General features: G+C 43.3%; 1 protein-coding gene across 1 annotated transcript in view; it reads left to right on the forward strand.

Moving 5' to 3' along the window:
- LOC132772730 (protein-glutamine gamma-glutamyltransferase 2-like) overlaps positions 1-26514 on the forward strand; it is a 59480-nt gene that overhangs the window by 6530 nt on the left and 26436 nt on the right. The window contains exons 2-4 of the mRNA XM_067467128.1: positions 21144-21323; positions 24092-24334; positions 25093-25211. Coding sequence (XP_067323229.1) covers positions 21144-21323; positions 24092-24334; positions 25093-25211 — 542 coding nt within the window. The remainder of the gene's footprint in view (positions 1-21143; positions 21324-24091; positions 24335-25092; positions 25212-26514) is intronic.

Genomic DNA, 26514 nt, shown 5'->3' on the forward strand with positions numbered 1-26514 from the left:
AGCTACAGCAAAGAAGGCCCTGTATAGTGTATGCTTTACCATTGATGCAACTAGGAAGAAATCCCATCCAGCAGACCTCATAGAATCATAGACTGGTAGAGTTAGAAGAGATCCCAAGGACCATCCAGTCCAACTCCCACTGTGCTGTCGCGCCTGAAGGTTATAACTCTTAGTGAAAGAGGCATGGACATGACATCTTTCCCCAGGGGATTGCTTCTTGCCCTCCTTTAGGAAAACTGGAACTCCCAAGGACCAAAACACTGTTGATAACTCAAAATAGGTTTTATTGTTCACCTTTAAGGCAATAAGCTGGAAGTTTCAAAGGGATAAAGGAAAATATACGTTACAGTCTCTGGTTGTCTTGGGTCCAAGGAGTTTTGCAGCTTAGAAGCTTTTCCAGGTCCTTCTTTCTCAATCGCTGTGAATATTGGAATAATCACAACCTCAATTTGAATGGCCTATATTATGAAGGGACAAAGCCTTCCTCTGGTGCCAAAGAACTGGTTTGAAGACACTTGAGCTTCTCAACGTCGTCCAGGTTGATCTGAACATGAAGCATAAGTCTCAAAGGTAAGAACTTCAGAATTGGTGCTGAGAGGTAACTTAATCAAGGGCTTTAGAGCCAAGTCTCTCTCTCACATCCATCTGATAGAAAGTTTGATGGTGGAATGGAAAAGGAAACACTGTCCTGCTCTCTAGGAAGAGGTGGGGTCAAACAATTGAGCAGGAGGAGCAATTCAACTGGTGTAAACAACATTGATTGACAGCTATAAATAACCAATAATCCAACTATACATTTACAGGGTAAAAAGGCAAAATCAGGCATGATACAACAGTTCAAATTCTGCAACTTACAGTTCTACGTATAGGTGGCGCCACTCGCGACGTCACACTCACCATGCAGGAAGACACCATCCAATCTCTCTGGACAGATGGCCATCCAGCTTCTGCTTAAAAACCTCCAGAGAAGGAGACTCCACTGGATTTCCAGGGACCAGATCCCACTGCCAAACCTCTGTTACCATCAATAAGTTGTTCATAATGTATTGTCGAAGGCTTTCATGGCTGGAATCACTGAGTTGTTTTAGTTGTTGTAGAGGTCACTACCTCTGAGGATGCATGCCATAGATGCAGGCGAAACGTCAGGAGAGAATGTCTCTAGAACAGTGGTTCTCAACCTTGCTTAATGCCGTGACCCCTTAATGCAGTTCCACATGTTGTGGTGACCCCCAACCATAATATTGTGTTCGTTGCTACTTGACACCTGTCATTTTACTACTGTTATAAATCATAATGTAGATATCCGATATGCAGGATGTATTTTCATTCACTGGACTAAATTGAGCACAAATACCCAATATGCCCAAATGTGAATGCTAGTGGGGGGGGGGGGGGGATTGATTTGTCATTTGGGAGTTGTAATTGCTGGGATTTATAGTTCACCTATAATCAAAGAGCATTCTGAACTCCACCAGCTATGGATTTAAACCGAACTTGGCACACAGAACTGCCATGACCAACAGAAAACACTGGAAGGGTTTTGTGGGCATTGGCCTTGAGTTTGGGAGTTTTAGTTCACGTACATCCAGAGGAGTGCTGTGGATTCATGCAATGATGGATCTGGACCAAACTTGGCACGAATATTCAATAAGCCCAAATGTGAATACTGGTGGAGTCTGGAGAAAATAGACCTTGACATTTGGGAGTTGTAGTTGTTGGGATTTATAGTTCACCTATAATCAAAGAGCATTCTGAACTCAACCAACAATGGAATTGAACCAAACTTGGCACACAGAACTCCCATGACCAACAGAAAATAGTGGAAGGGTTTTGTGGGCATTGACCTTAAGTTTTGGAGTTGTAGTTCACCACATCCAGAGAGCACTATGGACTCAAACAATGATGGATCTGGACTAACTTGGCATGAATACTCAATATGCTCAAATGTGAACACAGATGGAGTTTGGGGAAAATAGACCTTGACATTTGAGAATTTTAAATGCTGGGACTTATAGTTTGCCTACAATCAAAGAGCATTTTCAATTCCACCAACAATAGAATTGGGTCAAACTTCCCACACAGAATACCAATGACCAACAGAAAATACTTTGTTTTCTGATGGTCTTTGGCGACCCCTTTGACACCCTCCCACGACCCCCTCAGGGGTCCCGACCCCCAGGTTGAGAAACACTGCTCTAGAACATGGCCATATAGCCCGAAAAAACCTATAACTCAGTTGTTCCTAATGTTTAGGTGGGATCTTTTCCCTTGCAATTGTAATCAATGGCTCCATTGAGTCCTAGTCTCCAAGAAAACAGAAAAGGACTTCACTCAACCTCAATGTGACATCCTTTCATATATTTAAACCTGGTTCTCAGGTCCAGTTTCAACTCCCCTTTTTGTCCTAATGAAGGTTTTGTTGACCATTTTTTGCTGAACTCAAAATTCTTGATGAGTGGGATACAAGAGATAAGATGGCTTGGATGACATCTCACATCCAGAAGCATAGGAAGGCACAATCAAAGCCCGCCCGACAGATGTCCACCTAGCCTCTGGCCACCTCATTTGTGGTCACTGATGGGGTGATGTCGTGCGGCACCTCCCTCATGTCTCGCCAGAGAACCAAGAGCTGCAGCCAGAAGGGCAAACATGAGTCAGGAGGTTGACAAATACAGACCTGATGTAGTCAGCGCCGAACGAAGGGAGTGACCCGGATGGGCTCAATCGTCCTTTCAATGTGAAAGAGTCACTGTTGGTTCACACAGACTGAAAGCAAGCTCTATCTCTCTCCTTTTGAAATAGGTTTAATTTCACTTTACACACCCATAAACCAACCATCAAATAAAGAAATCCAACAAGAACAGAGCTCAATTCATAATCAGGCTTAAAGGTTCCAACTTCTTGCAGTAATGTGTGTGTGTGTGTGTGTGTGTGTGTACACACACACACACACACAAATGGGTTGAATGAAAAGTAATGCCTCCACCTTTGGAACCCCTCAACAGATTGCAGTACTGGTATGCAGCAATGGTCCTCCGCCATCAACTCCGCTGGGCCGGCCACGTTGTCCGGATGCCTGACCACCATCTCCCAAAGCAGTTGCTCTACTCTGAACTTAAGAACGGAAAACGGATGTTGGTGGACAGGAAAAGAGATTTAAAGATGGGCTCAAAGCCAACCTTAAAAACTCTGGCATAGACACGGAGAACTGGGAAGCCCTGGCCCTTGAGCGCTCCAGCTGGAGGTCAGCTGTGACCAGCAGTGCTGCAGAATTCGAGGAGGCACGAGTGGAGGGTGAAAAAGAGAAATGTGCCAGGAGGAAGGTGCATCAAGCCAACCCCGACCAGGACCGCTTTCCACCTGGAAACCAATGCCCACACTGTGGAAGAAGATGCAGAGCAAGAATAGGGCTCCACAGCCACATGCGAACCCACAAGGAAATCCATAATGGAAGACCATCTTACTCGTCCAACGAGGGATTGCCTAAGTAAGTGGTATGCAGCAGGTACTGGCTTGTTCAGTAGATTCACTTCTACAGTTCCATTTTGGTATTAAGCCTTAGCATTGAATGGTTGTGTTGTTAAAGTGCACAGTATGGAACTGTTTGTGGTGATTGTGTTGATGTGAGTACTGTGCGTCGTTGGGCTGTCACAGGATGTCCAACTCTTTGTTTACCATGCAAGTCAGATGTTCCCACCTCAACATCTTTAAACTTACTCGCCCAACAACGCACGACACAACCGTTCAATGCTAAGGCTTCCCACCAAAATGGAACTGTAGAGGAGAGTCTACTGAACAAGCAAGTACCTGCCACATACCAGTACTGCCATCTGTTGAGGAGTTACGAAGGTGGAGGCATTACTTTTAATTCAACCCTTGTTTGTGTGTGTGTGTGCATAAAATATGTAGATAGACACAGTATAAAGATATATATTGTAACTCAGAGACTACCTGTATATGTATGTGTGTTAAAAAGGAACACAAAAAAATCACATCATCCAAATGTGTTTCAAGTTTTACTCCCCTTGGTTTCTACATATCTCTGTGAGAGCAGATTTTCAATGCCTCTTCAATATAAAACCAAAACAAGAAACTGATTAAATGCTACGAATGACATGAGTTTGGCATTTACAGAAACTCAACCATGACATACAATTTCAATCTTCACATTACATATGTCGTAAGTTAACATTGTTTTGAATTATTTATATATATTTGATGTGTTTTCATTTACCTTTTGAAGAAGCCTATTTTTAATGGAGTGGGGTTGCAGAGGCGGGAAAGAGTCCTGACCTTTCAATGACAGCAAGCCGGTGTGGCACTTATTGATGGCCACTCTTACAATCACGTAGCATCAAAGCGACATTGTTATCGAGCCACCACACACCTTTCCCAAATTAATTAATGTGATGGCGCGAGTGGCACCATTTATATGTAGAACTGTAAGTTGCAGGATTTGAACTATTGTATCATGCCTGATTTTGCCTTTTTACCCTGTAAATGTATAGTTGGATTGATTGGTTATTTATAGCTGTCAATCAATGTTGTTTGCACCAGTTGAATTGCTCCTCCTGCTCAATTGTTTGACCCCACCTCTTCCTAGAGAGCAGGTCAGTGTTTCCTTTTCCATTCCACCATCAAACTTTCTATCAGATGGACGTGAGAGAGAGACTTGGCTTGGAAGCCCTTGATTAAGTTACCTCTCAGCACCAATTCTGAGGTTCTTACCCTTGAGACTTATGCTTCATGTATATTTTCCTTTACCCCTTTGAAACTTCCAGCTTATTGTCTTAAAGGGATAACTCTTTGTGAACAATTAAACCTATTTTGAGTTATCTACAGTGTTTTGGTCCTTGGGCATTCCAGTTTTCCTAAAGGAAGGCAAGAAGCAATCCCCTGGGGGAAAGATGTCACGTCCATGCCTCTTTCACTAAGAGTTATAGCCCCAGGCGCGACAGCACAATTAAGACATTTGGAAGATTTCACACAAACATGATTTTATTTATGTTTTTAAAACCTTTTCTACTATGTCAAAGTCTCATTGTTCCGAAGCTGCTGAAACCTTCCAAAGGACCCAGCAGCAACTGTATCCCAAACTTTATCAAAACTTTAATAAATGGTTTTGTGTAACTTGTGTGTTATATTTATTCCTAAATGTATAAAGCTAAAATCCAATGTATTGTAAAGGCCCATGTTCCCACAGTCTCCTCTATTAACATAAGCTCCTGGGAACGGAGATCACTGAGCCATCAGGAAATATCCCTACAGCGATCTCCCAGACCTGATAACACTATGTAGCATGATTTTTGTTCCAGAGTTATAAATGTCATTTCCTAATTGGTTTATCATAAAAACATGGACAAAGTTTATTCAACTGCAAAAACTTTGCCTTTGTGGGAGGGACATCCTGCAGCACATTTTGCTCTAGTTTTTCAATGAAGTCGCAATCAGTTCAAGATGGTTTGTGGCAGCCACAAAAACAAAGTTTCTGGAGTATAACAACCACTTTCAAAGTAAATACAGAACAATTAAATAGGAATAACACTCAGCATTATTTTTAAAATTTTAACTATTACATTTGGCCCAGCCATAGGTTTTTTAAAAGTTGTTGTATTATTGTTGATGTTTACTGCTTATTTTTTATGAGTTTTATTTTCTTGTTTTGTATTACTGTTGTTGTTTTTTGCTTATGTATTGTGGGCTCGGCCTCATGTAAGCTGCACCGAGTCCCTTGGGGAGATGGTAGCGGGGTACAAATAAATTATTATTATTATTATTATTATTATTATTATTATTATTATTATGTAGATGAATCCATGTACATGTGTGCGAATGGGTTGTTGTAGGTTTTTCCGGGCTGTATGGCCATGTTCTAGAGGCATTCTCTCCTGACATTTCGCCTGCATCTATGGCAAGCATTCTCAGAGGTAGTGAGGTTTGTTGGAAATAGGAAAATGGGTTTATATATCTGTGGAATGACCAGGGTGGGACAAAGGACTCTTGTCTGCTGGAGCTAGGCGGGAATGTTTCAATGTGTGTGAATGTGAGTGAAAATGTAATTCCCCTTTCTTTGTTTGTGAACCAATGTAATTGTAAATCCAATGTAGTTGCATAAAATCCATATGTCTGTATGTCCAATGTCATTCTTTGTCTAAATGTTTTTCTGTAATCTGATCTACCCTCTCACACTGGAAATGGCAATACGAAGAACCTATGCTTTGAAGTGATTGAAAAGTCATTCATGACACCTGCTCCCTCCTCCCTAGGACTTCCCCTCACATCTTTATCCATGGCCATCATGTCTCCTCTCAGCCATAAAATAATGTTTTATACTTATTGATACTGCTTTAAATCCATCAGGCTGCTTTGAGGGCATGCCGCCCTGAGATACAAGGCGAGCTATAAATACTTGAATAAATATAATTAGATTCCCAAAAGGCAAGCCTAGATGTGTAGGGCATTGGCTTTATTCCCAATCTATTCTATCCAATTCTGGGTACTACAATTCAAGAGAGAGATTGACAAGCTGGAGTGTGTCCAGAAGAGGGCGACTAAAATGATCAAGAGTCTGGAGAACAAGCCCTATGAGGAGCGGCTTAAGGAGCTGGGCATGTTTAGCAAGAGAAGGATGAGAGGAGATATGATAGCCATGTATAAATATGTGAGGGGAAGCCACAGGGAGGAGGGAGCAAGCTTGTTTTCCGCTTCCATGGAGACTAGGATCTGAACATGAGGAAGTACTTCCTGACTGTGAGAGCCGTTCAGCAGTGGAACTCTCTGCCCCAGAGTGTGGTGGGGGCTCCTTCTTTGGAAGCTTTTAAACAGAGGCTGGATGGCCATCTGTCAGGGGTGATTTGAATGCAATTTTTTTGCTTCTTGGCAGAATGGGGTTGGACTGGATGGCCCAGGAGGTCTCTTCCAACTCTAGGATTCTATGATTCTATGATTCTATGATTTGAATGCAATATTCCTGCTTCTTGGCAGAATGGGGTTGGACTGGATGGCCCACGAGGTCTCTTCCAACTCTATGATTCTATGTATTTATTTTTTCAGCGATATAAGTATCTTGACACAAATTTGTAAAGACAATCATTTCTAAATACTTCACTCATGTCACCAATACACCTCTTAGAACTTATTTCTGCTATCCTCCTCTGAAACCATTAAACAGTTAAAATAAGTTTCCCACCTTGAAGACATAATATTCTGCTTCATATCTGACACAACTTTTTCATTGGCAGGAGAGGGTTGGACTGGATGACCCTTGAGGTCTCTTCCAACTCTAAGATTCTATGAAATGTCTTCCTAAGCCATTAATGGTAAGAGCTGTTTCACAATGGAACCCACTGCTCCCTGGGGCTGTGGTGGAGGTCTGTAAACAGAGGCTGGATGGACATCTGTTGAGAGGGTTGGGATTGTGACTTCCTAGGTGGTAAAAGAATGTTGGGCTGGATGACTCTAGGGCAGTGGTTCTCAACCTTGCTAATGCTGTGACCTCTTTAATGCAGTTCCCTATGTTGTGGTGACCCCCAACCATAATACTGTTTTCATTGCTACTTGATACTTGTCATAAATCATAATGTAAATATCTGATATGCAGGATGGATTTTCATTCACTGGACTAAATTGAGCACAGATACCCAATGTCCAAATGTGAATGCTAGTGGGGTTGGGGGGAGGATTGATTTTGTAATTTGGGAGTTGTAGTTGCTGGGATTTATAGTTCACATACAATCAAAGAGCATTCTGAACTCCACCAGTGATGGATTTAAACCGAACTTGGCACACAGAATTCCCATGACCAACAGAAAACACTGGAAGGGTTTCGTGGGCATTGACCTCGAGTTTGGGAGTTGTAGTTCACCTATATCCAGAGGAGTGCTGTGGATTCATGCGGGGAATGCCGTGGATGTAGCGTACCTGGATTTCAGTAAAGCCTTCAACAAGATCCCCCATGACCTTCTGGCAAGGAAACTAGTCCAATGTGGGCTAGGCAAAACTACGGTGAGGTGGATCTGTAATTGGTTAAGTGGACGAACACAGAGAGTGCTCACTAATGCTTCCTCTTCATCTTGGAAAGAAGTGACAAGTGGAGTGCCGCCGGGTTCCGTCCTGGGCCCGGTCCTGTTCAACATCTTTATTAATGACTTAGATGAAGGGCTAGAAGGCAGGATCATCAAGTTTGCAGACGACACCAAATTGGGAGGGATAGCCAATAGTCCAGAGGACAGGAGCAGAATTCAAAACGATCTTGACAGATTAGAGAGATGGGCCAAAACTAACAAAATGAAGTTCAACAGTGACAAATGCAAGATACTCCACTTTGGCAGAAAAAATGAAATGCAAAGATACAGAATGGGGGATGCCTGGCTCGAGAGCACTACGTGTGAAAAGGATCTTGGAGTCCTCGTGGACAACAAGTTAAACATGAGCCAACAATGTGATGTGGCGGCAAAAAAAGCCAATGGGATTTTGGCCTGCATCAATAGGAGCATAGTGTCTAGATCTAAGGAAGTAATGCTACCCCTCTATTCTGCTTTGGTTAGACCACATCTGGAATATTGTGTCCAATTCTGGGCACCACAGTTCAAGAGAGATATTGACAAGCTGGAATGTTTCCAGAGGAGGGCGACTAGAATGATCAAGGGTCTGGAGAACAAGCCCTATGAGGAGCGGCTTAGGGAACTGGGCATGTTTAGCCTGAAGAAGAGAAGGCTGAGAGGAGATATGATAGCCATGTATAAATATGTGAGAGGAAGCCACAGGGAGGAGGGAGCAAGCTTGTTTTCTGCTTCCTTGGAGACTAGGACGCGGAACAATGGCTTCAAACTACAAGAGAGGAGATTCCACCTGAACATTAGGAAGAACTTCCTGACTGTGAGAGCCGTTCAGCAGTGGAACTCTCTGCCCCGGAGTGTGGTGGAGGCTCCTTCTTTGGAGGCTTTTAAACAGAGGCTGGATAGTCATTTGTCAGGGGTGATTTGAATGCAATATTCCTGCTTCTTGGCAGGGGGTTGGACTGGATGGCCCTTGAGGTCTCTTCCAACTCTTTGATTCTATGATTCTATGATTCTATGATTCTATGAATGATGGATCTGGACCAAACTTTGCACGAATACTCAATATGCCCAAATGTGAACACCGGTGGAGTGTGTGGAAAATAGACCTTGACATTTGGGAGTTGTAGTTGTTGGGATTTATAGTTCACCTACAATCAAAGAGCATTGTGTACTTGACCAACCATAGAATTGGGTCAAACTTCCCACACGGAATCCCAATGATCAACAGAAAATACGATGTTTTCTGATGGTCTTTGGCGACCCTTTTGACATCCCCTCACGACCCCCTCAGGGGTCCCGACCCCCAGGTTGAGAAACACTGCTCTAGGGGCACTTCCAATTCTATAATTCTTAAGAAATGCACTGACATTACTTTAAATCCATTCAGTTGCTTTGATGGCAAGCCAGCCTGAGATCTCCAAGTGCAGAGTAGGCTATAAATCCTTCAGTGATCAAATCAAGTAGATCTTCACTATGCAAACATGAGAGAGGGAGACTTTGCTGAGATGCCAAGGAGCCAGCTAGTTTGACCAACCCCAATCCTGTGTCATCCACTGCCCAAATCTTGTAAATATCTCACTCCCAGGTATGTGTTTTTTAAAAAGTGCAAACTTGACATTTCCTGGGAAAGCCTTTGGTTTTCCTTCTCTGCCCCACTTGCATTATTGCGATGGCCTGATACCCAGCCAGTTGATGGGTGTGTGCTTTGGATGACAATATATATGGAGGTGGGTTTGCAGAGCTGAACTGAAGGCGGGCAGAAGAAGCCAAAGCAAGAGCCAAACAGAGAATAGAAGGGATTCAGACCTGTCCAGAGGACAACAGCATGGCGACAGGTAATAAATGCACTTTGCAGGGTTAATGGGACTTTGCTCCACAGTCCTTCTCTGGTTAAGATCTTTTTGAATTCTGCTCCCGTCTTCAGCCAAGACTCCAGAAGATAGGATCAGAATTCAAAACGATCTTAACAGATTAGAGCAGTGGTTCTTAACCTTCCTAATACCTCGACCCCTTAATACAGTTCCTCATGTTGTGGTGACCCCCAACCATAACCCTAACATTATGAATCACCATGTAAATAATGATCTGCAGGATGTATTTTCAGTCACTGGAGCAAATTTGGCACAAATACCCAGTATGCCCAAATTTGAATACTGGTGGGGTTGGCGGGGGGATTGATTTTGTCATTTGGGAGTTGTAGTTGCTGGGATTTATAGTTAACATGTAAACAAAGAACATTCTGAACCCCACCAGCAATGGAATTGAACCAAAGTTGGCACAGAGAACTCCCATGATCAACAGAAAATACTGGAAGGGTTTGGTGGGCATTGACCTTGAGTTTGGGAATTGTAGTTCGCCTACATCCAGAGAGCACTGTGGGCTCAAACAATGATGGATCTGGCACGGATACTGAATATGCCCAAATCTGAACACTGATGGGGTTTGGGGAAAATAAACTTTGACATTTGGGAGTTGTAGATACTGGGATTTATAGTTCACCTACAATCAAGGAGCGTTCTGAACCCCACCAATGATAGAATTGGGCCAAACTTCCCACACAGAACCCCCATGACAAACAGAAAATACTGTGTTTTCTGATGGTCTTTGGCGACCCCTCTGACATCGCTTCACGACCCCCTCAGGGGTCCCGACCCCCAGGTTGAGAAACACTGGATTAGAGGGATGGTTGGCCAAAACTTACATAATGAAGTTCAACAGGGACAAATGCAAGATACTCCACTTAGCAAAAAGGAAAGGCAAAGAGACAGAATGGGGGACGAGGCCTGGCTCAAGAGCAACATGTATGAAAACGATCTTGGAGTTCTCGTGAGGAGGAAGGGGAGCATGGGGCAGGAATGTCATGCGGCGGCTCAAAAAACCAATGGGATTTTGGCTGGCATCAATAGGAGCCTAGTGCTTAGATCCAGGAAAGTCATGCTACCCATCTATTCAGCCTTGTTCAGACCACTTTTCCTGGAATCATCCATAGATGATAGATGTGTGTCCAATTCTGGGCAGCACAATTGAAGGGAAACGTTGACTCTAAGCTGGAAGCTGTCCAGAGGAAGGCAACTCAAAGAATCAAGGGTCTGGAGAACAAGCCCTATGAGGAGCGGCTTAAAGAGCTAGGCTGAGAGGAGACCTGATGAGGACCATGTATAAATATGTGAGGGGAAGTTATAGGGAGGAGGGAGGAGGCTTCCTTTATGCTGTCCTGGAGACTAGGACACAATGGAGAAATGGCTTCAAACTACAGGAAAGGAGATTCCATCTAAACATTAGGAAGAACTTCCTGATTGTGAGAGCTGTTCAGCAGTGGAACTCTCTGCCATGGAGTGTGGTGTAGGCTCCTTCTTTGGAGGCTTTTGAGCAGAGGCTGGATGGCTATCTGTTGGGGTGCTTTGAATGTGATTTTCCTGCTTCTTGGCAGAAAGGGGTTGGACTGGATGGCCCACCAGGTCTCTTCCAACACTAGGATTCTATGATTCTATGATTCTCTCTCTGAATTTTGTAAAACCATTATTGCAATCTGATCTCTGCAACATGTGGGTGCCTATATGCACGCAATATTTAATATGAACACTCAATATGCCCAAATGTGAACACTGGTGGAGTTTGGGGAAAATAGATCTTGGCATTTGGGAGTTGTAGTTACTGGGATTTATAATTAACCTGAAATCAAAGAGCATTCTGAACTCCACCAATGATGGAACTGAACCAATCTTGGAACACAGAACTCCCATGGCGAATAGAAAATACTGGGAAGTTTTGGTAGACATTGGCCTTGAGTTTTGGAGTTGTAGTTCATCTCCATCCAGAGACTCTGTGGACTCAAACAATGATGGATCTGGACCAAACTTGGCATGAATACTCAATATGCCCAAATGTGAATACTGGTGGTGTTTGGAGAAAAAAAGATTTTGACATTTGGGAGTTGTAGTTACTGGGATTTATAATTAACCTTCAATCAAAGAGCATTCTGAACTCCACCTATGATGGAATTGGGCCAAACTTGGCACACAGAACTCCCATGACCAACACAAAATATTGGAAGGGTTTGGTGAGCATTGACCTTGAGTTCTGGAGTTGTAGTTCAATTTCATCCAGAGAGCAGATGGAGGTCTTTTGGTGGGAGGATTCACCGTCTGTTTCCAAAAAGGAAGAAGAGGAGAGGCGGAGAGATCTTCAGCCTTCTCTGTCAAAGAGGATCCTAACACCAGCAGAAATATGTGTTTTCTGATGGTCTTTGATTGTCTTTGACCCCTTAGAATCATAGAATCATAGAATCAAAGAGTTGGAAGAGACCTCATGGGCCATCCAGCCCAACCCCATTCTGCCAAGAAGCAGGAATATTGCATTCAAATCACCCCTGACAGATGGCCATCCAGCCTCTGCTTAAAAGCTTCCAAAGAAGGAGCCTCCACCACACTCCCTCTGGGGCAGAGAGTTCCACTGCTGAACGGCTCTCACAGTCAGGAAGTTCTTCCTCATGTTCAGATGGAATCTCCTCTCCCTTGAGGTCCACTCAGGGGTCTCAACCCCCAGATTGAGAAACAGTGGTGTAGATTCAGTTCTTGTGGGTTTTTTCGGGCTATATGGCCATGTTCTAGAGGCATTTCTCCTGACGTTTCGCCTGCATCTATGGCAAGCATCCTCAGAGGTCTGTTGGAATTAGGACAAATGGGTTTATATATCTGTGGAATGGCTGGGGTGGGGCAAGGAGCTCTTCCCTGCTGCAATTAGGTGTGAGTGTTTGGCTAATCACCTTCATTAGCATTTGAAGGCCTGCTTGAACCTGGGAAAACCTGTTGCTGGGAGGTGTTAATCTGTGCCTGGTTTCTTCCTCTCTGTTGTTTAGCTGTTATAATTTTAGAGTTTTTTAATACTGGGAGCCAGATTTTGTTCATTTTCATGGTCTCTTCCTTTCTGTTGAAATTGTCCACATGCTTGTGGATTTCAATGGCTTCTCTGTGTAGTCTGACATGGTGGTTGTTGGTGTGGTCCAGCATTTCTGTGTTTTCAAATAATATGCTGTGTCCAGGCTGGTTCATCAGGTGCTCTGCTATGGCTGACTTCTCTGGTTGAAGGAGTCTGCAGTGCCTTTCATGTTCCTTGATGCGTGTCTGGGCGCTGCGTTTGGCGGTCCCTATGTAGACTTGTCCACAGCTGCATGGTATACGGTAGACTCCTGCAGAGGTGAGAGGATCCCTCTTGTCCTTTGCTGAACGTAGCATTTGTTGGATTTTCTTGGTGGGTTTGTAGATAGTTTGTATGTTGTGTTTCCTCATCAGCTTCCCTATGCGGTCAGTGGTTCCCTTGATGTATGGCAGGAACACTTTTCCTCTGGGTGGATCATCATCTTTACTCTTGTGGCTTGTTCTTGGTCTTGCAGCTCTTCTGATGTCTGAGATGGAATATCCATTGGCCTGGAGAGCCCAGTTGAGGTGGTTCAGTTCATCTTGGAGGAGGTGGGGTTCGCAGATTCTTTTTGCACGGTCTGCCAAGGCTTTGATGGTGCTTCTTTTTTGACTTGGGTGATGGTTGGAGTTTTTATGTAGATATCTATCTGTGTGTGTGGGTTTTCTGTAGACGGTGTGACCCAATTGTTGATCTGGTTTGCGGATGACTAGGACATCTAGAAAAGGCAGTCTTCCTTCATTTTCTTTTTCCATGGTGAACTGGATGTTTGGGTGGATGCTGTTAAGATGGTCCAGGAACCTGTTGAGATCTTCATCTCCATGGCTCCAAATGGTGAAGGTGTCATCCACATATCTGAACCATATCGTGGGCTTTTTGGTTGCTGTCTCCAGGGCTTGTTCTTCAAAGTGTTCCATGTAGAAGTTAGCTATGACCAGGCTGAGAGGGCTCCCCATAGCTACTCCATCTTTCTGTTCGTAGAATTCATTGTCCCACTGAAAGTAACTGGTGGTGAGGCAATGGTGAAACAGAGCCGTGATGTCTTCTGGGAACCTCTGGTTGATAAGTGCCATGGTGTCTGCTACCGGGACCATGGTAAATAGAGATACCACATCGAAGCTGATCAGTTTGTCGTTTGTATTTAGCTTGAGATTGCTGATTTTTTCTATGAAGTGGGCTGAGTGGTATCTCTATTTACCATGGTCCCGGTAGCAGACACCATGGCACTCATCAACCAGAGGTTCCCAGAAGACATCACGGCTCTGTCTACATAGGGACCACCAAACGCAGCGCCCAGACACGCATCAAGGAACATGAAAGGCACTGCAGACTCCTTCAACCAGAGAAGTCAGCCATAGCAGAGCACCTGATTGACCAGCCTGGACACAGCATATTATTTGAGAACACAGAAATGCTGGACCACACCAACAACCACCATGTCAGACTACACAGAGAAGCCATTGAAATCCACAAGCATGTGGACAATTTCAACAGAAAGGAAGAGACCATGAAAATGAACAAAATCTGGCTCCCAGTATTAAAAAACTCTAAAATTATAACAGCTAAACAACAGAGAGGAAGAAACCAGGGACAGATTAACACCTCCCAGCAACAGGTTTTCCCAGGTTCAAGCAGGCCTTCAAATGCTAATGAAGGTGATTAGCCAAACACTCACACCTAATTGCAGCAGGGAAGAGCTCCTTGCCCCACCCCAGCCATTCCACAGATATATAAACCCATTTGTCCTAATTCCAACAGACCTCTGAGGATGCTTGCCATAGATGCAGGCGAAACGTCAGGAGAAATGCCTCTAGAACATGGCCATATAGCCCGAAAAAACCCACAAGAACTGAGTGATTCCGGCCATGAAAGCCTTCGACAATACAGTGGTGTAGATGCACTCAATGTCAGTCCCACAAGCCAGTGCAAAGTGGGAAATTAGTCTGGATTTTGAAGAACGTTCCTGGTTGCCCTCTCTCTCCTCCATCTTTGTTATCTCCTCCATCGCTCTCCTGGAGATGAGAATGCATTGCTAATTCCTGACATGTCTGCATCCTTGTGAACAGGAAGGGCATGGTCTTATCAGGGACCTCGCGTGTCTAATCCCTCACTTTGGCTTCACGTTTCTTTATCTCCGCTTGAGATCCCTGTAAAATTGCTGTGACACTTGCCAGAGTTTCTGGTCTTTTGAGAGCAATTGCAGGTCGAAAGGACATCATCCAGGGTGTGAGGTTTACAGCGCTGAAGGCCTCCTTGCAAAGTTTTTCTCTTTTCCCTGTATAATAAAGGAAGGGGGGATTGTTGTTGCTGTTGTCGTTAGATGTATTTGTATCCCATTTTATCTCTTGACTAGCCATCCCCTGCCAAGTGTTGCTGTGGCCCAGTCTGTGTATATGTGTTTTGTGTGTGTTTATATGTGTTTATGTGTGTGTGTATATATTTGTGTATGTGTGATTGTGTATATATATGTGTGTGGGGGGTATATATGTGTGTGTGTATATATATTGTGTGTGTATATTTGTGTATTTGTGTGTTTATATGTGTACATGCATATTGTGTATATGTGTGTGTTTGTCTATATGCATATTTGTGTGTATATGTGTGTATGTATGTGTATAGGTATATCTGTGCATGTGTATGTATGTATATATATATGTGTGTGTATATATATTTGTGTATTTGTGTGTTTATATGTGTACATGCATATTGTGTATATGTGCGTGTTTGTCTATATGCATATTTGTGTGTATATGTGTGTATGTATGTGTATATGTATATGTGTGTGCATGTGTCTATGTATATGTATGTGTGCATGTGTATATATATGTGTGTGTATATTTTTTGTTTTTGTGCATATATATACGTGTGTGTGTGTATGAATGTGTGCATGTGCATATGTATATGTGTGTATATATTTGTGCATTTGTGTGTGTTATATGTGTACATGCAAATTGTGGATATGTGTGTGCTTATCTATATGCATATTCGTGTGTATATGTGTGTATGTATGTGTATATGTATATGTATATGTGTGTGCATGTGTATATGTATATGTATGTGTGTATATTTGTTTGTTTTTGTGCATGTGTCTATGTATATATTTATGTGTGCATGTGTATATGTATATGTATATGTGTGTACATGTATCTATGTATATATGTATGTGTGCATGTGTATAAGTATATGTGTGTATATTTGTGTGTTTTGTGCATATATATATGTGTGTGTGTGTGTGTGTATTTGTGTGTTTTGTGCATATATATATGTGTGTGTGTATGAATGTGTGCATGTGTATATGTATATGAGTGTATGTGTATATGTATATATATTGTGTATTTTTTGGGGTTTTAAGTCTGTTCCAATGGGGTTGTGTGTGTGTGTGTGTGTGTGTGTGTGTGTTTAGGGGTGATGGACACTCGTTGGACTGTTAGGTGTCTTGTGTCCAAATTTGGTGTCAATTCGTCCAGTGGTTTTTGAGTTATGTTAATCCCACAAACGAACATTACATTTTTATTTATATAGATTGGAACCCAAAGTAGTGAAAACAAGGGCATGATGCCATTTTATTCTCAAGTTTATTTAAACACTGATCTCTTGCTTCCCGTCCCAATGCTCGGACAACAATAAAGTCAACACTTATGGAAATCTCATTGATTCATTTGGATGGGATTCAGAGTCATTTTGGGGAACATCTAAATCGTAGATTACCCAATTCTTAAGTGGCCTGATCCTCCAAGGGTTAAGAAAAGGGGCCATCAAACTATTGTCTATATTGTGAAATGCTTGAGAGTCCATTCAACAAAATGCACACCCAGGGAAGCTTGTGGCACCTGAGTCAGGAGGAGCTGGCCAGAGTTCATAAAAAGGTCACCTTGCCCCATGTTTTATACATACATTTATGAAATTATTGGGGACATGGGGTATATAAGGGGGTTCATAAAAGGATAAGGTGGCATGCAGGGTTGGGAAGAGATGGGTCCTTGTTACGGTTGTTAGTCCTTCTGCAGAATGGCCAGAACTTAATTCTTATTATATTATTCCAATCTGATGTCCTTGGCAAAACTATGAATTCCCTGATTATGAACTATCTTTTATTGGGAGGGGGGAGGGTCACCACTGGTTACACTAGTGTTTTCCTGTACTATGCAAAAGGTTGGACTAGATTACCTTTGGGGGTTCCTTCCAACTCCATAGCATAACTTCAACCCTGGGTGTTCCGTCTCCCAGGAGCCTGATTTCCCTTACTTTATAGTTGCTTGGAAGAGAGATGCTTTTGAGCTGTGGTGTTGGAGGAAAGTTCTGAGAGTACCTTGGACTGCAAGAAGATCCAACCAGTCCATCCTCCAGGAAATAAAGCCCAACTGCTCACTGGAGGGAAGGAGACTAGAGACAAAGTTGAAGTCCTTTGGCCACATCATGAGGAGACAGCAAAGCCTAGAGAAGGGAATGATGCTGGGGAAAATGGAAGGCAAAAGGAAGAGGGGCTGACCAAGGGTAAGATGGATGGATGGTCTCCTTGAACTGACTGGACTGACCTTGAAGGAGCTGGGGGTGGTGACGGCCGACAGGGAGCTCTGGCGTGGGCTGGTCCATGAGGTCACGAAGAGTCGGAGATGACTGAACGAATGAACAACAGCAATAGTTGCTTGAGGTTGCCTCCTCTTGCATTTTCTCCCAGGACTGCTGCAGCTTTGCAAGAGTCTTAAAAGTTAATAGTATCAGAGTCTTCAGGCCTCTTTGCAACTATTGGCTTAGAGAGCATCTCTTTGAGTTTTCTCCCAGGGAAAGATCTCCATTTTAGACTCTCCCCTGCCTTTTCAGTTTGAGGAAAGACTTCAGACGTACTGATGGCTAGGTAGTTAGCTCTGGGAAAACCATTGCAAAAACTACACATTATAGATAAGTATTAAGCTATATTGAGTTAATATAGATAGTATATTGTGTATTGAGCTGTATTGAGATATTATAGACAGATAAGCTTAATTGAGAAGGTTGAGTTATATAGTTATAGAGAGAGAGTCCTCACTGCTTTGTCTCCAGAACTAACCTTAAGCTATAGACAGGGAAAAAACCTGCTTTTTTCTAAACCACAACAGCTTAAGGTTAGGGTGTTAAGATTCCAGGATCTTATCTGCCATCTAGAGAAAGGGTTACCTCTGTAACTAAAGAAAAGTAAGAATTAAGTTCTTGTGGGTTTTTTCAGGCTATATGGCCATGTTCTAGAGGCATTTCTCCTGACGTTTCTCCTGAAAGGCACTGCAGACTACTCCAACCAGAGAAATCGGCCATAGCAGAGCACCTGATGAACCAACCTGGACACAGCATTTTATTTGAGAACACAAAAATGCTGGACCACTCTCACAACCACCATGTCAGGCTACACAGAGAAGCCATTGAAATACACAAACGTGGGCAATTTCAACAGAAAGAAGGAAACCATGAAAATGAACAAGATCTGGCTACCAGTATTAAAAAATTCTAAAATTGCAACAGCAAAAACAGCAGAGAGGAAACAGGCAGGGACATCTAATCACTAGGGCTGGGCGGTTTCGTTTCGTTAATTCGTAATTCGTTAAAAAATTCGTTAATTTTTCAATTACAAAACGATAACGAACCAGTCTGGAGCAATTTTTTTAAAAAACGAATTTTTAAATTGTTTCGTAAATGTTTTGTATTTCGTTATTGTATTCGTTTCGTTATTGTTTTGAGGTCGTTTCATTATTATTTCCGCATGTCTGGGGCAAGTTTTATAGTTGTTTTTGGTTTTCTAAGGGTTTTTATAGTTGTTTTTGGTTTAATTAAGCTTCAGAAGTTCCCCCTGTCCCATTTGGAGGTTTTTTAGCGTATTGCACGGTTGCGTCCGCCATTAACGAATCGATTCGTTATTGTTTCGGAAATTGATTCGTTATTGTTTTGTAATTTTTTTTCACATTTACGAAATTTCATAAATATCGAACTTTTTAAAAGGAAAATTTTGTAATTATTTTAAATAACGAAACGCAAAAAACCCCAAAAAACGAATCGATTTTAGAAACAAATTTTTCCGTTGTTACCCAGGCCTACTAATCACCTTTCAAGAAGAGTTTGCTGCAGGCACAGTCAGCCCATTGTATGCTAATCAAGGTGGTCAGTTGAAATATTCACACCTAGCCCAACTGACAAAAGTCCTTTGTCTCACCCTGGTCATTCCACAGATATATAAACCTCTTTTTTCCCAGTTCCAACAGACCTCATTACCTCTGAGGATGCTTGCCATAGATGCAGGCGAAACGTCAGAAAAAATGCCTCTAGAACATGGCCATATAGCCCGAAAAAACCCACAAAAACTTAGTGATTCCAGCCATGAAAGCCTTCGACAATACATTAAAAGAAAGAATATTCCTCCACAGGGAGGAGGAGGGAGCAAGCTTGTTTTCTGCTTCCCTGGAGACTAGGACGCGGAACAACGGCTTCAAACTACAAGAGAGGAGATTCCATCTGAACATTAGGAAGAACTTCCTGACTGTGAGAACCGTTCAGCAGTGGAACTCTCTGCCCCGGAGTGTGGTGGAGGCTCCTTCTTTGGAAGCTTTTAAACAGAGGCTGGATGGCCATCTGTCAGGGGTGATTTGAATGCAATATTCCTGCTTCTTGGCAGAATGGGGTTGGACTGGATGGCCCATGAGGTCTCTTCCAACTCTATGATTCTATGATTCTATTTTTGTAGCTTCATCTATTGACTGTTTGCAACTTTGATGAACTGTGCCAAGTCTTCAAGGCTTGAATAAATAAATATCCCTTTTTGATGTTTAAACCAGTAATAGTCTCAGTTGCTGAGTATCTCAAGCTTCTCAATATAGATACCTGCAGTTCGCTCAGGCATAGAGAGAAGCACGTCGCAGTTTTATTTTTTATATCGTCTGGGTGGATGGCACACTGGGACTTCATAGCATTGACTCAGGGCAGATAAAGAGGTGTCAAACTACATTCATTCTAGGTTCTTGTGGGTTTTCTCGGGCTATAGAGCCATGTTCTAGAGGCATTTCTCCTGACGTTTCGCCTGCATCTATGGCAAGCATCCTCAGAAGTAGTGAGGTCTGTTGGAATTAGGACAATGGGTTTATATATCTGTGGAATGGCTGGGGTGGGACAAAGAGCCTTTCTCTGCTGGAACTAGGTGTGAATGTTTCAACTGACCACCTTCATTAGCATTTGAAGGCCTGCCTGAGCCTGGGAAAACCTTTTGTTGAGAGGTGTTAAGATGTGCCTGGTTGTTTCCTCTCTGTTGTTTTGCTGTTATGATTTTAGAGTTTTTTAATACTGGTAGCCAGATTTTGTTCATTTTCATGGTCCACATGCTTCTTGTGGATTTCAATGGCTTCTCTGTGTAGTCTGACATGGTGGTTGTTAGTGTGGTCCAGCATTTCTGTGTTCTCAAATAATCATAGAATCATAGAATCATAGAATCAAAGAGTTGGAAGAGACCTCATGGGCCATCCAGTCCAACCCCATTCTGCCAAGAAGCAGGAATATTGCATTCAAATCACCCCTGACAAATGGCCATCCAGCCTCTGCTTAAAAGCTTCCAAAGAAGGAGCCTCCACCACACTCCGGGGCAGAGAGTTCCACTGCTGAACGGCTCTCACAGTCAGGAAGTTCTTCCTAATGTTCAGATGGAATCTCCTCTGAACTGTGCTGTGTCAAGACAAGGACAAGAGGGATCCTCTCACCTCTGCAGGAGTCTGCCGTCTACCATGCAGCTGTGGACAAGTCTACAGAGGGACCACCAAACACAGCGTTGCCCAAACACGCATCAAGGAACATGAAAGGCACTGCAGACTACTCCAACCAGAGAAATCAGCCATAGCAGAGCACCTGATGAACCAGCCTGGACACAGCATATTATTTGAGAACACATGCTGGACCACACTAACAATCACCATGTCAGACTACACAGAGAAGCCATTGTCCTAATTCCAACAGACCTCCCTACCTCTGAGGATGCTTGCCATAGATGCACATGAAACGTCAGGAGAAATGCCTCTAGAACATGGCTCTATAGCCCGAAAAAACCCACAAGAACCTAGTGATTCCAGCCATGAAAGCCTTCGACATTACATTCATTCTGCATCCATTCTTATTCTGATGCCAAAATCCCTCTCCTAACTTTCTCTCTTGCCTTGGCAGTACTGGAGTTGGCAGCATGGGACCTGCTTTGCGAGCGCAACAATGAGGACCACCGGACCTCCGATGCTGGTTCCCAGCGTCTCCTTGTGCGCCGAGGCCAGACCTTCTTTGTGACGCTGCACTTCTCCAGGAGGCCCTTTGATGAAGCGGTAGACAAGCTCACCTTCCACGTTGAGACAGGTGAGCCTCACTTTGGCCTCAGGGCACAATTGAAGGTTTTAAAGCATCTTAAAATCATAGAGTTGGAAGAAAGATTGCAAGCCCTGGCCTGAGACATGTTGATAACCCTCAACTGAGTGACTGGGAGGGAAGTATGTGTGAAGGGTGGGGTTGGGGGGTGGGGGAGACAAAAAGGAAAGATACCGGAGGGAAGGGGAGAAGGAAGGCAAGCAATTTATTTTATTGTATTGTCGAAGGCTTTCATGGCCGGAATCACTCAGTTCTTGTGGGTTTTTTCGGGGTCTATGGCCATGTTCTAGAGGCATTTCTCCTGACGTTTCGCCTGCATCTATGGCAAGCATCCTCAGAGGTGAGGTTACCTCTGAGGATGCTTGCCATAGATGCAGGCGAAACGTCAGGAGAAATGCCTCTAGAACATGGCCATAGACCCTGAAAAAACCCACAAGAACTGAATTTATTTTATTTATTTACAAAATTTCTACCCCTCCCTTCTCAACCCATGAGGGGGGACTCAGAGTGGCTAACACTGGCAACAATTCGATGCCACAATATTACAATGGAACAACAATATAAAACCATAAAAACACAATAGATTAAAACAATAATATTAATGATATAATCATAGCCGTTTCCATTATCATAACAATCATCATGTGGTCCAATTCAATGTCCAAAGTGCCGTTCTGCCTCCTAGCCAAAAGGCTGGTTCCAAAACCACGATTTTTGGTGTTTTTTTTCCTAAAGGGAAGGAGGGAGGACGCCGATCTAATCTCACCGGGGAGCACAAGCGGGGGGCCACCACCGAGAAGGCCCTGTCCCTTGTCTCCACCAGACGCATTTGTGAGGCCAGTGGGACCGGGAGCAGGGCCTCCCCGGTGGATCTTAAACTATGAGGCGGAATGTAGAGGGAGATACATTCGGACAAGTAAGCTGGTTCGGAGTCGTATAGGGCTTTATAGGCCAAGACCAGCACTTTGAATTGTGCTCAGAAATGGACCGGCAGCCATGCCGGAGGGATGGGGAGAAGGAAGTCAAGCATTTTATTTTATTTATTTACATTTCTACCCCACTCTTCTCAACCCATGGGGTTGAAAATGCAGTCCATGCAGTCATGCTGGCCACATGACCTTGGATGTGTCTATGGACAACGCCGGCTCTTCGGCTTAGAAATGGAGATGAGCACCACACCGCAGTGTCAGACATGACTGGACTTAATGTCAGGGGACAACCTTTACTTTTACCTATACAGACCTTACAAAATAATAGGAGATACGAGGCACAAACGACTTTTTTTGCACAGCACTAACAGCTGTATCAGTCCAATTCCTCCTTCTTCCAACTAAAACCAGAATGGGGTTGAGGAGTGGGTTAGCATCCTCTGACCACTGTGGGATCTTGGATAGCAACTTTTCCCAAGCTCTGCCTTTGGGAAATGATCCCAAAACTACTTCCAAGGTTGGGTTGTTGTAGGTTTTTTGGGCCGTAGAACATGGCCATATAGCCCAAAAAACCTACAACAACCCAGTGATTCTGGCCATGAAAGCCTTCGACAATACTTCCAAGGCTGCAAAGGAAAGATTGAAACAATGTGCTTGATACACACCTATAGGAAGTCAGGGAGTAATGTCCCATTGTAGCAGCAAGAGAGATGATATCACGAGAGATCCTTTCTGGAGAAAGAAAAGTACATTTATTTCCAGCTGGGACTCTAGTGAGGAGTTGTGTCCAAAAGCAAACCAGAGTGTGAGATAAAGGCATTGACTGTGCCTTTTAAAACTCTACAAATGCAGACAAACAAAGAAACATGCTTTTACATACACTGACATCATGTCACTTTAGCATCATAGAAATATCCGATTCTATCTTCCAACATGCAAGAGGCATGTCTCTATATTTTTTCTGAGAGCAGCATACAGCTTACAACTTACATTCATCAATCAAGGGGCCTACTTTGACCTGTCAGGAAGGAGGGAGATAGGCTCCTTACTTTTTACTTATCTCTGTTGGTGCTAGGATGGGCTTATCTGTTCATCCCCCTCTTGCTTTGCCTGGACAGCAGCTTGGCTTGTCCTGTCAGCTTGGGTTTATGATACAGAGAGAACTTGATTTTTTCTTACATTTCAATGCTTGTAATGTACATACAATATATGCATAAATAAATATCTATTTTTCCATGAGGAGACAGCAAAGCCTAGAGAAGACAATTATGCTGGGGAAAGTGGAAGGTAAAAGGAAGAGGGGCCGACCAAGGGCAAGATGGATGGATGGCATCCTTGAAGTGACTGGACTGACCTTGAAGGAGCTGGGGGTGGTGACAGCCGACAGGGAGCTCTGGCGTGGGCTGGTCCATGAGGTCATTAAGAGTCGAAGACGACTGAACGAATGAACAACAACATTTTTCCAGTATCTCCCCATCACCATTATTGTGGTTCCTCCATGTTTCCAGCAGCGTTCCTAATTTCGTTCTTCTCTCCAAGTATGCCTCCCTGTTAAGTGGCTTCTCCACAGTGTTGAGTGATTTCAGTGTCTGCTAAAATTGCAAGTCCAGAGCCCAGCATGCTATGCTACACCAAAAGTCAAATCAGGACACAAACCGAGTTGAAGGCAAAAGAGCAGAGGTTTTATTCTTTCAGGCCTGAAAGAATGTCAGATTAGAGTGCATCTACCTGGCGGGTTTATTGTGATTCTAACCCACACTGACACTTTTCTTCTCGTCCTCCTTTTCTTCTTCCTATCTTCCTTTACTTCTCTCCTCCTTCCTACCATAGGTCCTTGCCCCAATGAGACATCTGGGACCAAGTCCTCCTTCCCTGTTTCTTGCTCCCTGGAAAAGACAGCATGGAGTTCCGCCGTGGAAAGCCAGGACAAGTCTTCCCTGACTGTGTTCATCTTCCCTCCACCGGACGCCCGGATCGGCCGCTACCGCCTAACCCTGGATACTTCCACCAAGGGTCAAGGGTATTGCTACTACATTGGAGAATTCATCCTGCTCTTTAATCCATGGTGCATAGGTAGGTCTCCTTGGCTAATAGGAAACAACAATGCATTCTTCAGGTCAGCCTTGCAGCCGGTTTGAATTGAGGTGTCAAATGAGTTAAATTCAAAGTGTTATCCTACTTTTGAGAAAAGATCTTGGTATCTTTCAAGATCAGAGGGAATAAGTATGGCAGTGGATTCATCAGGGACAGGGTCAGCCTCCAGAAATCCCAAATTGCAAAAGGAAGGAAGGAAGAATGAAGAGAATATTGCTTACTTTCTTGTAAACAATCTCTATGCATGGATTCTTATTGTGTGATGTTTCCAAAGAGGGGCAATGACTCCTTTTTCTTCTGATATCACTTAAAGCTGGTAGGATCCTGAGTTGTCCAGAGGTTGCTATGGAAAGGCCTCTGTTTAAAAGCCTCCAAAGAAGGAGTCTCTACCAGAGTCTGAGGCAGAGAGTTCCACTGTTGAACAGGTTTTCTTACAGTCAGGTGGAATCTCCTTTCCTGTCATTTGAACTCATTTTTAAAATCTGTCTTTCTGTTTATGTCTTTGATTGTACGTTTGTTTCATCAAATAAAAATGGGTAGAAACGGGGGGGGGGGGTACAAATTAAGCACTGCTGCAAGTCCACCATAGGGTTGTGTGGTACAATGAGTGTCTGGTTCCATAACGCAAAAAGAATTTCAGCCTTGATTTCTGGTTGTTCCTCTTTCTTCATGTGACAGCTTTGTCTCTCCATTTTCCCTTGCACTCTTCCATTTGTGTCTTTTTCCTCTTTGCTCAGGTGACACTGTCTACATGGAAAGCGAAGAGGCCCGCATTGAATATGTCCTGACCCAACATGGACAGATCTTCAAGGGAAATGAGTACTACATCTATTCCATACCTTGGATGTTTGGGCAGGTGGGTTTCTCTCAGCTGTAACAGTTAAAGTGGGATCAAACTTCTATAAAGTGTAAATACATTCCCGAACTGTGGCAGGAAAATGTAGACAAATTCCCGTGTTCTATAGACAGTGAAAGTGAAATGGGTGCGCTTACAACTGGGGCTGCATCTAATCTGGGGCTGAATTACTGCAATTTGACTGGGATGGCTCAATGCTACAGAATTGTGGGATTTTATAGTTTTATGAGACCTTTAGCCATCTCTCAGTCTGGCTGGTAGAGTTGGCATTCTGTATGACATCAGGCCTAAGATAGCCATGGGTAGGCCACTGGATTCCCAAAGTGATTTGGAGTTTTCATCCCAAACTGGGTTGAATCCAACTCTCCAAAATTGCATCTTGGCTATGTTGAAGTCATTGTGTCAGTTCTCTAGGCCTAGTCCTTCCTCTCTAATACTCATACCCAGGACAGGTATTGCTTTGGGAAAACTGCTGAACAACATTTTCTCTTCAAAGGAGAAAGTGATTTGATTTGGACTGCAATCCCCGTGCAAAACTTGTATCAGTATTCAACATAAAGCAGGGAGAAATTACACCCCATCTATTAGCTTTTGTTTATCCATTTATCAGCTTCTGTTATCCATTGTCCTTTCCACCTATATATATATGATCTATCTATCTATCTATCTATCTATCTATCTATCTATCTATCTATCTATCCATCCATCCATCCATCCATCCATCATCTATTTATTTTCTATTTATATCTATCATTCTTCTCTATCCTATCTTTGTGTATTTATTATTTATTTATAATGCCAGGAGTGAACCAAACAGTTGTATTGCATTAAAAAAACAACAACAACAAACCAAAAACCCATAAAGTTTGCAAACTTGGCATTCTATTAAATGTCCTTTGACCAGTATCTGGCCACTTGGAGAGCCTCTGGTGTTGCCGCAAGAAGGACCTCCATTGTGCATGTGGCAGGGCTCAGGGTGCATTGCAGCAGGTGGTCAGTGGTTGGCTTTTCTTCACACTCACATATTGTGGATTCCACTTTGTGGCCCCATTTCTTGAGGTTGGCTCTGCATCTTGTGGTGCCAGAGCGCAGTCCGTTCAGCGCCTTCCAAGTCTCCCCGTCCTCTGTGTGCCCAGGGGGGAGTCTCTCATTGGGTATCAGCCATTGATTGAGGTTCTGGGTTTGAGCCTGCCACTTTTGGACTCTTGATGGCTGGGGTGTTCCTGCAAATATCTCTGTAGATCTTAGAAAACTATTTCTTGATTTAAGTCGTTGACGTGCTGGCTGATACCCAAACAGGGGA

The sequence above is a fragment of the Anolis sagrei genome, chromosome 4 (genome assembly GCF_037176765.1).
Source record: "Anolis sagrei isolate rAnoSag1 chromosome 4, rAnoSag1.mat, whole genome shotgun sequence".
NCBI lineage: Eukaryota > Metazoa > Chordata > Lepidosauria > Squamata > Dactyloidae > Anolis > Anolis sagrei.